The 14786-nt window shown below is 42.1% G+C and overlaps 1 protein-coding gene across 2 annotated transcripts; it reads right to left on the reverse strand.

Annotated features, from left to right (window-relative positions):
- Positions 1 to 1598: 1598 nt before the first annotated feature.
- Positions 1599 to 13779, reverse strand: Cdkn3 (cyclin dependent kinase inhibitor 3). Of its 2 annotated transcripts, none has more exons than XM_028758551.1 (8): positions 13674 to 13779; positions 11526 to 11608; positions 9120 to 9175; positions 8681 to 8725; positions 5875 to 6097; positions 4326 to 4357; positions 3328 to 3428; positions 1599 to 1806 (listed from the first exon to the last, which is right to left on the reverse strand). In XM_028758551.1, the coding sequence occupies exons 1-8, from the start codon at positions 13680 to 13682 to the stop codon at positions 1720 to 1722; spliced, it is 636 nt and encodes a 211-aa protein (XP_028614384.1). In that variant the 5' UTR covers positions 13683 to 13779; the 3' UTR covers positions 1599 to 1719. The 2 variants fall into 2 exon arrangements, with proteins under 2 accessions (XP_028614384.1, XP_028614383.1); XM_028758550.1 differs by having other exon boundaries at positions 3328 to 3431.
- Between the last annotated feature and the right edge of the window lie 1007 nt (positions 13780 to 14786).

The following is a 14786-nucleotide window of genomic DNA, read 5'->3' on the forward strand; positions in this document are numbered from 1 at the left end:
GACTAATACCCATATTTCCTAGTTGCTAATAAAGGTTTTCCTGTATGCTTGACTTTAAAATTTTAGTCAAGCATTTTGACTGTAGCAGTTTAACAGACACTTGCAGTGGGAACTGAGAGGTGCATACTTTGAAAACCCAGTTGGTTTGAGTGTGAAATGTGTTTCCTCCGTAAGTACTCAATGAGTAAGCTTCATACTGCAGGGGAGTGATGGGGATTTGCTGGGTGTAGAGGGAGTTCTGTCGGTACACTACTTGCCCTGTTAGCATGAGAACTTCTATTTGGTCCTATACCCACATAAAAATCTGATGTATATTTGTAATCCCGGTGCTGGGGAGCTGGAATGAGGAGAGTCCTGGGGCTCATTGACAGTCTACCCTACTTGGCAAGCTCTAGCAAATTAGAGACCCTATCTCAAAAAGCACAGTGGACAGGTGTTGAGACTTCTGGTTTCCACATACATTCATATATATGCCCACACAAAGAGATTTGCTAATGCCAATGTCAGTGACTATCTAAAACTTAACAGGTACTGTGATTTTAAAATTAACTGTAATACCAGAATTGTGAAGGCCAATCTGTAATTGTAGCCTTACTTAAACAAACAAACAAACAAACAAAACCTCCAAATGTTTGAGATTGTTTTGTGTCCCTGGGTTAAACATTAGATACTAGTGGTGTGTGAGTCTCCTATCTTCCTTAGTATTCTCATAAGAGTGGGCATGGTGGTGTATGCCTTTAATCTCTGCACTTGGGAGGCAGAGGCAGGTGGATCTCTGTGAGTTCAAGACTAACTTGGCTTATGTAGTAAGAGCCTGTCTTAAAAAAAAAAAAAAGAAACATTTTAAAATAAAAAAATCTATTTGTTGTGTATAGAAACAGTACATTGTTTTCTTGGTGATGCTGTGTGCTGGTGCTCCGGGAGGGAGCTGACTCTAAAATTCACAGACCCTTATAGTTTTGTAAGTCAGTGAAGTAGAAAGAAAAAAACAGAATTTCAGGGGAGAAGAGGGTAAGAGTTACTTAAAAGTAGGAAGTAAGGTGTGCTTGTGAGAAGGCTTAGTGAATAAAAGCACTTGTCAGCAAGCCTGCTGGCCTGAATTTAATCCTGGAACCCTTGTGATGAAAGTAGAGGGCTGACTCTTGTATGTTGTCCTCTGACCTTCATATGGACTGTTGTGGTGGTACACACACACACACACACACTAAAGTTAAATATCAATGTGCTTACAGAAAATTCCTTTTTTGTTTTCTAGAGATTATTTGTGTAGCACTGTGGCTATCCTGGAACTTGAGCTATAGACCAGACTGATCTTGAACTCAAGAGATCCACCTGCCTCTCCAGAGTTGTGGGACTAAAGGCATGTGCTACCACTGCCCAACCAAACACTTCATTCTTATACTGTGTCTCACACCTAGGAGTGATAGTCAGATGAGGCCAAAGTGTGGTAAACAGTGACACCTCAGCATTCTTCATCTTCCTTTCCCTGGCACTGTCTCTAGGGACAATAGGACAGCCAGTGTATGTCTAGATGGACAGCTGTGCCCCAGCTCTGCTGCCCTCTGCTGTGATACAGCACGGAATTCATGACTCAAGCGTTAGGAGGATCTGTACATAACATTTATGTTTAGGATGGTGGTAGCACTAGGAGTTTGCTCCAGTACAATTATGCTGGAGAACTTGGAAACTTCAGATGTGGTTGTGTCTTTGGGATCTTCATTATCTGGACACAGATCTTGACAGTGAATCTCTTGATGACAGATATGCAGCTAATTTATCCCGGAATTCATGAAGATAGTTATATTGCTGAAAAAGAGTAAAGGTATGTTGAAATGTACTGCAGAAAACTAGGACCAGAGTAGACTCCATACTTGGCTAAGAAATGCTTCTGAACCTTTTATCAGACTTGGGAAGGGGAGGAGATGCTGGCTGAGGCAGAAGGTGGGAGGGGCTCTGTAGACTCCTTCTTTTGCTGCTGGGACTGAGATTCAAAGCGAATCTGCTGCCCACTGTGGAAGGGCCCACCTTTCTGCTGGTGTTTTTTCCCTACTGAACAGAGGAGGGCATTCTCTGTAACAACAGTGACACAGTCTAAGAGCAACTGGTGCTTTTGATGACAGTCCATTTAGAATAATTTTCATAAAAATTTTAAAAAACCAAACATCACTATATAGATAGGATAAGTAAGTGCTTTAAGCAATCTATTGAAGTTTAAACATCTTTCCAAAAAGATAGCCCTGACGATAGTCATCATTCCTGATGATGAACTGCACTGCTAGCTTTCCTTGGGAGAGGTGGTGAGGGTCCATTAGCCTCGAAATACCCAGGTGACAGGCCAACATCCATATTAGTGTGGCTTTCATTCTCAGTAACATGGAAGACGTGACACATGTATAATTCATACAAATCTGACTGGATTTTGTTTGAAAGAGGAAAGTGGAACATCCTAAACTTGAAGCATTTGATGTTAACAGAATAAAGGGACCTCTAGTTTCAGAATGTGTGTAGAGAAGTGGATCTGGGAAGGTATATTTTGTAAATGGCTGTATTTAAACCTTGAGAGGCAGGTTGCTTGGCCAGTAAAGGGTGAATGAGTAAAGTAAGCCTCGGTACTTGATGCTGGACTAGACCCCTAACCAGGGAGGCAGACTCAGACACAGGCAGCCAAGGGTGAGGGTTCCTGAGTACCCACTGTGATGACATCCTAAAACTGAGAGTACCTGACACAGTAAGACAGATGAACTTCAGAGATATGCACAGGCGATGTCATCAGTGGTCTTTGGTAGCATGATTTGTCACAACCTGTGTGTTACTGCTGCCTTGTTTTACAAGTGTTTAGGAGAATGGAAGGTATCTAATATCCATGGCAACAGACAATAAAGTATTGCTGTGCTGTTTTGATAGTATTCATCAACATTTCAGCAGCACAGTAGGATGTATAAATTGCTTGGGATACAAATCTACCCAAGAAATATGTTTATAGTAGCCGTTTCCTGACTGAGTGTGAGCACCAGCACAGGTACTGACTGGGGCAGAGGCTGGCAACCACAGATCCCTCAGCGCAAAGTGCAGAGTTTATCATCTTCATTTTTTTGTTCAAAAGTCGGTGGCTTGTGCAGATACCTGGGTTGTATTTAAATGTATGCAGAAAAGATAAACGTGTGTGTGTGTGTGTGTGTGTGTGTGTGTGTGTGTGTGTGTGTGAGAGAGAGAGAGAGAGAGAGAGAGAGAGAGAGAGAGAGAGAGAGAGCTCATGGCTTTCTTGCACTCACTACATTGTATTTGAAAGAGGCCACCAGTGCAGCAGATAAAACAGCCAGTGCTTACCTTGATGGTCTGTATCGCTCCAGATCCTCTGACATCTCGAAGGCTGTCTATGGCTTGCTGTGGTGAAATTGAGTCAGACAAGTATAGGAGGAGACAAGCAGCTACTGAGAACATGACAGAAAAAATAATAGACTATTAAGAAACTTGTTTGATTTTGTTGCAGACTTGATAGTCAGTTATCATAAGCACATGAACTAAAAGACTGCGGCCCTTTATCCTGTACTCTTGAAAGTTAACCTGATCTTAAGAGTCTAATGTTACACTGCACAGCTGCTAGAAACATTGGCTCACATTTCTGTGTGAATGTGTGCTCTATTTCTCCTGTGTGTGGAGCTAGGAGTGGAGTTTTGAGTCATGGTCACTGTCTCTGGGGCTGAGGAAAAGAATAGCTTTGCAGAGCAGTTGCACTGTCTTGCATTCCCAGCAGCACAGGGGTCCTGGTTCTCGGAGTGCTCACAGGTTCTTTCCAGTTTTACACACCACAGCCACCCTGCAGGCTGACATCGCTAGGCATCGCTTCTGTGCTTTCTGCTTGTGTATTTTGGGGACATATTTACTCAGATCCTTTGCTTATTGATTAAATTGCCATATTAGGTGGTATGTATACTGAGTTGTATATTCCCTTATCAAATGCATGGTGTGCAATTTTTCTTCTCCCATTCTATGTACAGTCTTTCATTTTGACAATGTTCTTTCTTTTACAAAGGTTGTTAATTTGGATCTTGTTCATCCTGTTTTATAATAATAATTACTACAGTGAGGCATTTCTTGTTTTTTTGTTGTTGTTGTTGTTTTTTTGGGTTTTTTTTTTTTGCAGCACACTTTAAAATTCACACACAGTAAATAACTGTACTTTGTTGCTATTGTTTCTTCTCTGTTTGCGGTTTGGTAAACTTACATTGTGCCTTTTCTCTCCTCTAAATAGAAAGTGACATAAGGTCCCAAACAGGAGTTTGCCTACTTCAAAGTTAAACAGTTAATGAAAATATATTTCTTACCAAGGCAAGATCTTCCAAGTCCTCCATAACAGCTGAAAGGGAAAGAGAGTTTTGAAGTTTGTCTATTTTCATTTTCTCCTGAGTTACAACTCAAGATTCACTCTCTCTGCTTACTGTTTCCTTCTCCAACTCCAGGCACAGCACCCTGCACTCAGAGATTAGCATTGCTGAGTTAACCACCGGAAGCCATGCATGCTCATTCATGTTGGGAGGTATTCTGAACTCCTTTAAGGGTCAGAGAAGGCCTTAGTGACTACTGAACCCCAAACCCTACATCTGAGAAGTAGAACATTAAACAAGTAGATTTTTGGTAAAATCTGAGTGGTTCTGGAGCAAGTGCCAACCACACAATAATCCTTCCTCTGTCTCAACCACAAAGTAGCAAGTCACAGAGGACTAGAGAGACTCGAATCCTGACACTGGCCAAGGTCCTTGAGCTTGTTTTCTTACCTTTTATCTGTGAAATGGTGTTACTAATAGAACCTGTATCAGAGTGAGGGGTGCACGAGGCAGTGTTTATAAAGGGCTCAGACACAGACTGGAGAGAGAAAGAAACCTGAATGCTAGTGGACATGACCTAACACTGTGAAGATGTCAACAGTTCTGCAAAACTACACCTTCCAGAATAACAACGATCAAAGCTGGAAATCATTCATTTAAATCCCCTTCAAAGATCCCCAAAAGTATATTGTAAGGAAATAAGGAAAAGCCCGGCCATCAGATCCCTTTAGCTTCGGGGAGCCTGAAGCATCCTCTCAATGCAGGGTCATCCATCTGCCTAGCTTTTCTGTTTAGGCATCAGGTGGGGATTTGGGCTGCTGGAACCTGCTGGGGTGGAAGTTGCTGAGCCTCACTAAACCTTGATGTCTGCAAAGATACAAGTTGCTTTAGGATCTTTGAAAAACAAGTTTAAAATCTGTTTGAAAAATGGGCCTAAACATTCTTATTTTTTAATAGCTACATCTGATAATGTTTTGCATATACTTAGAAAGAAATAGTACACAGTTGTATATTCTGAAATTTTGCCTTTGTGTTGCCTTATGATGGATGTGTTGTTTTTTAATGGCATTCCACCATGGGAGGTTTTTTCACGGGTGCAGGGGGTCCACCTCATACCCTCACACTGAGTGGCAAGTACTTTGGCAGCTGATTATCTCCACAGCCCATTGAAGTCATATTTCAAAAGACCGATTACTGATTAGGGATTTTTTTTTCTGAGAATTTTGAAAGACAAGCAAGTGACTTCATTGCTCCTGAAAACAACTGACAGGCTAAGGTGACACATTAGGAGACACAACAGAGCAAGAGCAAAGCCACACACTTTGGTGGAGACAAGAGGAAAAGACAATGCTTCTCCAAACACTCACAACCTTGAAGTGTTACAGTAGCAGGAAGTGTGTGAGTGCTTCCCCTCCCCCTCCGAGGCCCTGTCTTGCACTTTCCATGCATTAGCTTTGTCCTGACAGCAGAGGAGGGAGGTCAGGCTGAGCAGTTCAAGGAGTCATTGTGACTGGCGTATTGCTTGTGTGGTATCCGGGGAAGAACGTACTGTATCAGGGTTTTCCGGTTGTTTTTGAGGCAGGTGGCCAGCTCCTCCATTATTTCCCAGCAGCTGCCGATGTCGGGAGTCCCTCCATCTGGGATCGGATGATGATGGGTGACAATTCCATATTGTTGGTAGAGGTCCAGAAGGTTTGGGACTCTATATTTTGACAGTTCCCCTCTGGTGCAGAAAACAAATATGTCTTGGATCCCGCAGCTCTTTAGTTCCTCTGCCAACAGACCAAGACACACGCAGATGCGTGCATAAAACAGGACACATTTAAATATGATCAAGAGAGAATATGGAGTTATGTTCTTCAAGCAAACTAGTATAAATATGAAATATCTAATGAAAATACTTGAAACAAAAGCTGATTAGAATTAAACTAGATTGACTTATGAGTAAAATGCTTTTGAATGAATTTCAGGATTGGCTGATGGTATTGATATTCTTCTGTAAAAACTTGGGGTTTTTTCCCCTTTCAATAAATATTTCCTTTAATAATTAGTATTTAAACTCTTTTTTTTTAAGATTTATTTATTTTATGTATATGAGTACACTGTCTCTGTCTTCAGACATACCAGAAGAGGGCATCAGATCTCATTACAGATGGTTATGAGTCACCATGTAGGTGCTGAGAATTGAACTCAGGACCTCTGGAAGAGTAGCCAGTGCTCTTAACTGCTGAGCCATCTCTCTAGCCTCCTTAAACTCTTAAGGAATAGATAGCACTATTTTTAAGTCTTTCCTCCTACCCGCATGGAATCAGGCATGTTGACACTCAGGCAAGCATCATAAATTACCTCCAGTCATCTCCTGTATTCTTCCCCTGTTCTGCACCGTACCACACCCATGTGGATTTACCTCTATTGACTAGGTCTTGAGAAAACTAGGCATTAGCTGCACTAGTTTTATATGGTTTAGCTCTTTCCATTTTAATCTTGGGAGCCAAGAAATATTTCTATAGGATTTTATACTGGAACTTAAAAAATTTTTCTTTTTTTAACTGTGCATGTAAATTTGTTAGGATGGGGGTATATGCATGTGTGTACAGATGCCTGTGGAGGCTAGAAGAGGGCTTTGGGTCTCTGGGATTTGGGGTTACAGGTAGACATAAGCTACCCCATGTGGGCTTTGGGAACTGAATGCTGGTCATCTGCAAAAGCAGCACTCACTTTTAACCACTGAGCAATCTCTCCAGCTTCTGGACCTTCATTATGGCACTCTTCATTCTGGATTATTTATTTCAAAATAAATAATTCCCAGCCCCAACTGTGGACATTCCTCTACCCAAGTACAAAGCCTCTGCAGTTGAAGTATAAAGCATACACCTTGTTTCAAAGAGAATAAAGATCAAAATGATCTAATAGTTTAGATGATTTCATATTTCCTCCTGTGTGTATATATATGATATTCCTATTACATGTAATATATAACACACACACACATATGTATAAAATAGGAAAGTAAAACAGAGATTATGTGGGGGAAGGAAAGGTTCTAAAGAGAGAAGGAAGGTGAAAATGAGGCCTAAACGTTGTATATTTTAACAATTGTGAAAGGATTTTAACATGTAATTAAGTAAGTAAAGCTTTCAGAAGAGGGAGTAATTTTCTATGTCTTCAGTCCACATTAGATAAGTTATAATACAGTGATTTTCAGATTTTCCCAGAGGATACATCACAGGGATGTTCTAGGTCTTCCTCACCAAGTGTTTTGATCTGTTCTATATAATGGATTCTATGTGTGACTTCATTGTTTGTTTTTTTTAAAGTTAATGAAAAAACCAGAAGATCTTTTTACAAAGCCACTAAATTAATAGGAAATTCCAAAATGTGTAATATTAGTTTTGAACCAATAGTTTAAATAGTATTTGCTTATAACTTACTGTCCTCCAAATGGAACGTGTAAGTTATTTCCTGTCATTGTATGTATACCTAATGCAGAACATGTTTGTAGATTCCACAAGGGTCAATTCAAGTAGTAGTCTCTTTTCACCTTTTTGTTGTTGTTGTTTTTGATACAGGGTCTCATTATGGAGCTCTGGGTAGCCTGGAGCTTGCTATGTAGACCAGGCTAGCCTTGAACACACAGAGACCTGCCTGCCTCTTTGCTGGGATCAAAGGTGTGTGCCACCATGCCTGAATTTCTTATCTTTTTGAGAGGTAAGAAATAAAGTACACTAGTCAACTGATATTCCAGAAGAAGTATCATAAAGTATTATGACTTTAAAACCTCTGTTGGTCAGCATCAAACTGTGTGGATACTTACTTCCTATGTGATAAGGCTCTTTGTGTTAAGTAGGTTACACTATTCTATAAAGCACTGTGGGATTTCACATTTGTTCCTGTCATGAAACATGCAGGTAGAATGTTGGGGCGTGATTAGTGGAGGCTGCATTGGCATGAACATCTGTGAGCAGGGCAGTGATTCATGCTGCCTTGCCCACCTGCACGCTGGCTTTCTGCATCTGATCGAGGGCGAATCCCTAGACTCCCAGAAGTCCGCAAGGAACAGTGCGTTCAGCGAATGGGCACTGCAGTGTGCAGGTTTTCTATTACATACTTTTCTCCCTCAAACAGACATACTCTGTCATGAAAATTTGTGCATGTAACTAGGACTGTGAAAAACAAAGTTGTGTTCAGGTAAATGATGAACCCTTGGGCTCATCACAAATACTCTTCACATGTGAGAAGTTCAGAGTTAGAAATGCCGTAAGAATTTATTTTATATATTGAGAAGAGAATATAGTCCAACAGATTTTCAGGCTAAAAACAAGACTAGCAGTAGGCTTTTGTCACAGTGAACCTACCTGTATCTTTTTGAATATTTCTTCTAACATCTTTAAATTTACAACCTATAGATAAGGCAAGTAAAAAAACAATCAGTTTGCGGTTGTATAAGAAAGCTTATTTGAACCTATAGACAAACTACTGTAAAAAGCCATTTCACGTGGCTGTTCATGTTTCAATTCCATTTTAAATACACATATTAATTTCTAGACTCTTAGAAGCATAGCTGTGGAGATTGGTAAATTTCACTGAAGGAGTCCAGGTGCAGGAGCTCCCGGCCATGGTCTTAACCTCACTTTAAGTCTCACTGAGTAAGTTAGGAATGTAGTCCTGGATGCAGGAGGTGTCCGGCAGGCTTCTCTAAAACAAGCTCACCTGCCTGTATGCACTAAGCCACCTGTTAGCACACCAGAATCTCCCTCATCTTAGTAGGGAAGCCACCTGAATGTCCTTACCTACCTGGAAGAGCGCATAAACCGAGAAACTGAGAACAGTTCACTCGTGACAGAGGTAGCCTGTGAAGAGAAATTTATCAAGCTTAGTTTTTAAAATTGTACAAATGAACATTGAGCCTGCCCAACAAGAGTGTCTGCCACAGAGTAAGGAAGACTGCTTTAACATTTTACAGTAGTCACAAAACACCAGTCTGTGGTTATACATGTGGGGAACAAGAAAGGCCTACAATGAGCAAAAGTATGGAAATGGGGACTTCTTGATTTTAATGCCAGTTAAATCTTAAAGAGCAAGTTAAGAGTTTACCATGGGGCTGGAGAGATGGCTCAGCCGTTAAGAGCACTGACTTCCAGGTGTCCTGAGTTCAATTCCCAGCAACCACGTGGTGGCTCACAACCATCTGTAATGGGTAACAATGGCCTCTTCTGGTGTTCCTGAAGTCAGTTACAGTTTATACCCATATAAATAAAATAAATAAATCTTTTAAAAAAAAAGTTTACCATGAAGGTAATGGTTCCTGGATACACTACAGATAGAGCCAGTGACCCTGTGGTATTATCCCAAAAGCTTAGGGCCAGATGTTTTTCAGTTTTGAGATGCTAGAAGAATTGCATAGACTTGACCAACTGAGCATCGCAGTCTGAATACCTAAAAGTCAAAATGCTCAAAATAAAAATATCTTTTTGGCCTGGCAGTGGTGGCATACACCTTTAATCCCAGCACTTGGGAGGCAGAGGCAGGCAGATTTCTGAGTTCGAGGCCAGCTTGGTCTACAGAGTGAGTTCCAGGACAGCCAGGGCTACACAGAGAAACCCTGTCTCGAAAAACCAAAAAAAAAAAAAAAAAAAAAAAGGAAAAAAAAACATTTTGTTTTCAAGTGCTAGTGTGATTCTCACAAAAGTTTTGAATTTGGGCTATTTCAGAATTCAGAAGCAGAGGTGCTCAGTCAATAGTAACCTTAGTTGAACGAACTGGAAAATTCCATCTTAATATTAATTTTGCAATGTTAAGCTTTTTTTGGTAAAATCACCTTATAGATATATTTTCATATGAAGAGAACAGGATACCATTCTCTATTGTCAATACTTGGAAAATGTTTCTAGAACTCACAGTCCTAGTTTATAATACCCAGGGACAGAGGCTCCCAGTCTGTGTCAGATGAGTTCTGAGAAAAGCCAGAGCCATCACAGAAACAGCTGGGATCGAAAACTAGACTTAGTGTTGAATAAAAAGTAATGCTTATTTGATGAGAGAAAAAAAGACAATACTCAGTCTTCACTCTTCCTGTGTAGCGGAAGGGTGTTTCCTTGAGAGATCAGAACTTTAATTTTCTGTGCTGGGGTATGAGTAGATGGCTAAGCCATATCCTGGTAAGACCTCTGACTTTACGGGGATGGGATTTAGTTGCTAGTTGCGGACACCCTGGCGTGACCATAAGTCTCATGCTAAGACTTGAGAATTGATTGATGGGGACACTTTGATTGTAACAATTGATGTTGCTCCACCCGACTGCACTAAGAACTGCCTAAGGGATTGGTAAGGTGCACCTGTCCTGGAGGTCCTAACCTAAAGAATGGACTACGGGAAGATGAGTGGAGAAGAGCTTGGCTGACTGGAAAGCATGTTGTTGGGACATGTCCCTCCCCGGCTACTACATGTTACTATTCTACTCTGCTTCCTGGCAACCATCGTCTGAGTTCTTGTGTCCTGCCATGCACCTGCCCTCTGCTACAGTGGATGGAAATCTCAAAAATGATGGGCTGAAATGCACCTTCCCTCCCTTAAGTCGTGTGTGTTAGGTAGAAATAGTTACACTGATACAGCATTTATTTAAATGGTCTGTTGATAGACACATCACCATGACCAATAGTTCTGTGTATTAAATAGGATTTAACTTACTGATTAATTATTAAATATCCCATTTTGGGCATTACTGTTACTCTCAGATACATTTTTTTTGTTTGTTTTTGCTTTTTGTTTGTTTGTTGAGATTGGGTTTCTGTGTAGCCCTGGCTGTACTAGAACTTGAATTCAGAGTTCCACCTGCCTCTGCCTCCTGAGTGCTGGGATTAAAGCCATGTGCTGCCACCACCACCCAGATGTTATTACTGTTTCTCTAATTCTAAAAGAATATATAGATCTTGGTTAGAGATCATTTTAAAAAGTCTTCCTCTATTTACTTGCAGCTACAAAGAGGTTTTTTTTTTCTTAATGTCTAAAGGATTAAATGAGGGAAGTATAGTTTCATTTCTTATCAGTAATAAAATAAATCATGGAGTAAGAAAATCTCTTAAAGATTAAGACTCTTTAATTGGCACAGAGAATATTTGAGATTTTCAGTTACAAGCATGAACCTGCCAAAATATGATGTAACATCAAATATTATAACTCACCACTGAAATGCTGACATACCATGAAATTTGAATTGGAGTCTGTTCATCATCAACAGGCTCTTCGTCTGAAGAATCAAACTCACTTGCTTGTATTGAAATGGGCTTCAAAAGAAATGCTATATTAAATTACTAAAAGGAACATTTACATATAGTTTCCACATAGCTGATCCATGATTAAAGACCCACTGAATTGATATTTGCAGTTTTCTCGGTCATTAATCTGAGCTATCAGATCATCAATATTAATAATTATTACTGTTGACTATTTGATTAATCACAACACTGTACATTGGATAGAATTAGACTTGCACCAAAAGAATATCTGGCTCCTGGAACTGGTCCTTGGATAATATCAGACAAGGCACCTGAGTTTATCTTGGATCAGTTTTCCTCAATTCTTAAGTACGATTTGCCCATTCTGTCTCAGACATTTCTTAGACCTTCTTCTTTGCATGCTCTGAAGACCTGAAGACCCTGTGATACACTGTCTACTTTTAGCATAGCTAAGGAGACAGCAGCGTGCAAGGTTACAGAATGGCAGAAGTGTTAAACTAGCAGAAACCATGTGCTGTGGAGCGGCAGGAAGGACTGACCCTTTAGGGAGCATCGAGGGGTTTCACAGAGACCGTAGAGCTAAGCTTTGAAGAAACTGCAGGTTTCCAGGTAGACTGGGAAGCTAATGCAGTCAGTGTGAAAATTCAAGAGCTGAGCCAGGTATGATGGATGGTGCAAGGCTTTGATGTCAGCACTGAGGAGACTGAGGCACAAGTTCTAGAGCAATGGTATACATGGCCAGCCTGGCTCAAAAGAAAACACAATAGGACATATGGGTGAAGGGGTGGAGGATTCTGTATTCAGTAGAGATGACGCAGAAGAGACAAAGCCAGTGGGCACTGCTTACCCCCTTTCTTAAAAAATAACCCTATATTGCCTAGCAACTGAGCAGACATACAGATGAGCCAGTCTTCACTTAATCTTTATGAATTCCTGGATTACAACAATCCAGATGGACCTTATATGCTGATCTAAGCAGGTGTAACTCAGTTCTGGATGCAGCATTTCTACATGGAAGAAAAAAATACCCTTCCCACTTCCTAGTTGACTATCTGAGATCAGGCATTTGAACAATAAATGTATTTAAAAACATCAGTTTTAATGAATGTCAAAAGGAGAAAGTATACTGTGGCTGAGTGATTCCCACATCAATCGAAAATGGGACTAATTTACACTTTCTCAGGCAGCAGTGGACTACTCACTCCTGTGTGCCAGAGACCAGAAAGCAGGCCGACCTCAAGAGAGGAGGAAATAGCGGGGTCTACTTGTGTTCAATCCCTCTATAACAGAGGTCAGATAGCTTCCTCTTCCTCTTCCGACCATGGAGTCAGTAGGCAGGAGTGAAGGCCAGCTGACACATGAACACAGGACTTGCAAGAGTAACCATCTGACTGCTTGGCTTTCAAGTTCTTCTATGAAGGTCTTGCTAGAGGAACAGTGATAACTGACTTAAACTATAGACTGGATTTCTCTTTGGTATAAAACTCAACGGAACCAAAAATGAAGCCTTTAAGTAGAGTGTCAGCTATGAGGTAGAAACTAGGTCAGGTGGGGCTTCCAACTCATGGCTAAGACCCCTTTTCTTTCTCCTGTAAAACAAGATTTTAAGCTTGTGTGACCCATTCACTCCATCCCTTCCAGCCAGGTGTGGATAAATCCTAACAGGCTAGATGCCCCTGCTTTCCCCAGGCCCAGGGATTCTGACCTGCAGTAAATAGGATGCTGTGGCAAGAGGTCTCTGAGGGAGAGTGGCTATCGTGATGTCACCTACAAACGGGTCGTGACAGCCTTTGCATCTGAGGCATCAAGTCACCCACAAACCCGGCCGTGACAGCCTCTGTATCTAAGACATCACGCTACCCACAAACCAGGTGGTGACAGCCTTTGCATCCGATCTGTCAAGCTGAATGGCTTGGCCCTCTCTGGCAAGGCTGTCGTGAGCTCCCACAGGAGGTCGCCAAACCGCAGTGCCACAGCTCCGCCACTCCGCCTTCCTGACGCGCAGGGCGGTTACTGTGCGAGTCGCACCGCTGGCCGCCCAGCAACGCAGCCGAGGCCGGCCAGCGTCTGCCCCAGTGGCGAGGATCCTTCGGGTCCCGCCAGCCCCACTCACCGGCTTCATCGCGGGTCGCCACACGCCGTAACCAGTGCCGCCGCCCTCACAGCATCCACTACGCGGCCCGCGACGAGCCCGCCACCGTCAGCCCATTGGTCCGCCCGCGTGGGAGGTGGCGCGGGGCGTTCTAGCAACCAATCATATCCTCGCTCTGTTTCTTACTCCGCCTTTGAGTAAGGCCTTTGACTGCTCATTGGTTCAGAGGAAGTCTTTGAAAGACGCGCGGAAGGAGGGCCCGGAGGAAAGTGGATTGGCTGGAGGGCCCCGCTGCTCCGCCAGTTGGGGGCGTGGACGTGGCAAGGGGCGGGGCGAAGTGGTTCCTCACAAGCCCCGCTCTCTGGAGACTTTCTTGACTTATTTTCTGAAAGACACCAGGGTAGGGAGATTTGTCGGCTTTCTTAAAGTTTTCTTTTAAATTATTTTAACTTTAAGGGCTTGGTGATTGGTGTCGGAGACCTCTGCATCGGAGGCTTCCATGTGAAAACTGTCACTGCAGTCATATCGAGTCATGTAGATATATGGAGAATACTAATCAAAGAGCATAGGCATACTTGACATTGAATGTTCTTTACCATTCCAGGATGTACACAAGTTAATGTGTAGATCAGCCTTCCTGTTCACCAAATAGGAATGTGTTAATATTGTATGAAAAGGAGATAAAATGATATTGGGTGGGGGGCTCTACCTTGGCAGGTTTCTACACAATCAGTGCCAATATAAAACTGTGCCCTGAGCCAGCTACTGGGCTCAGGAACTGAACTAGGGTCTTTTCCGAGAGCACTACATGCTCTTTACTGCTGAATCTTCTCTCCAGTATTCCCCTAAAGCCCCCTCCCATTTTCAGTCTTCATTTAGCTGGCTATGGGAAGGAAGTCACCTGGACCAATAGTATCTTGGAATTTGAGAAAAGCACCAATTTCCTCTGTTACCCTTATGTCAAAGTCAGTGGGCACAGGGCTAGTAGGTAGGGAAAGAAGATAGCACAACTTGGCCTATAAATCGAATTAGTCAAGGTCCTCCAGGGAAATGGGGGGGGTGAGGGAAGGAGGGAGGGACAGAGGGAGGGAGGGAGGGAGGGAGGGAGGGAGGGAGGGAAGGAAGGAAGGAAGG

Source organism: Grammomys surdaster, unplaced genomic scaffold, assembly GCF_004785775.1.
Source record: "Grammomys surdaster isolate TR1022 unplaced genomic scaffold, NIH_TR_1.0 126198, whole genome shotgun sequence".
Classification (NCBI taxonomy): domain Eukaryota; kingdom Metazoa; phylum Chordata; class Mammalia; order Rodentia; family Muridae; genus Grammomys; species Grammomys surdaster.

Excerpts from the sequence above, each read along its gene's own strand:
- Cdkn3 (XM_028758550.1), bottom strand. Across the intron at positions 8,726-9,119 it reads CGGTTTATGCGCTCTTCCAG|GTTGTAAATTTAAAGATGTT; the intron begins GTAGGTAAGGAC and ends CCTTATCTATAG. Across the intron at positions 3,432-4,325 it reads ACTTGGAAGATCTTGCCTTG|TAGCTGCTTGTCTCCTCCTA; the intron begins GTAAGAAATATA and ends TCATGTTCTCAG.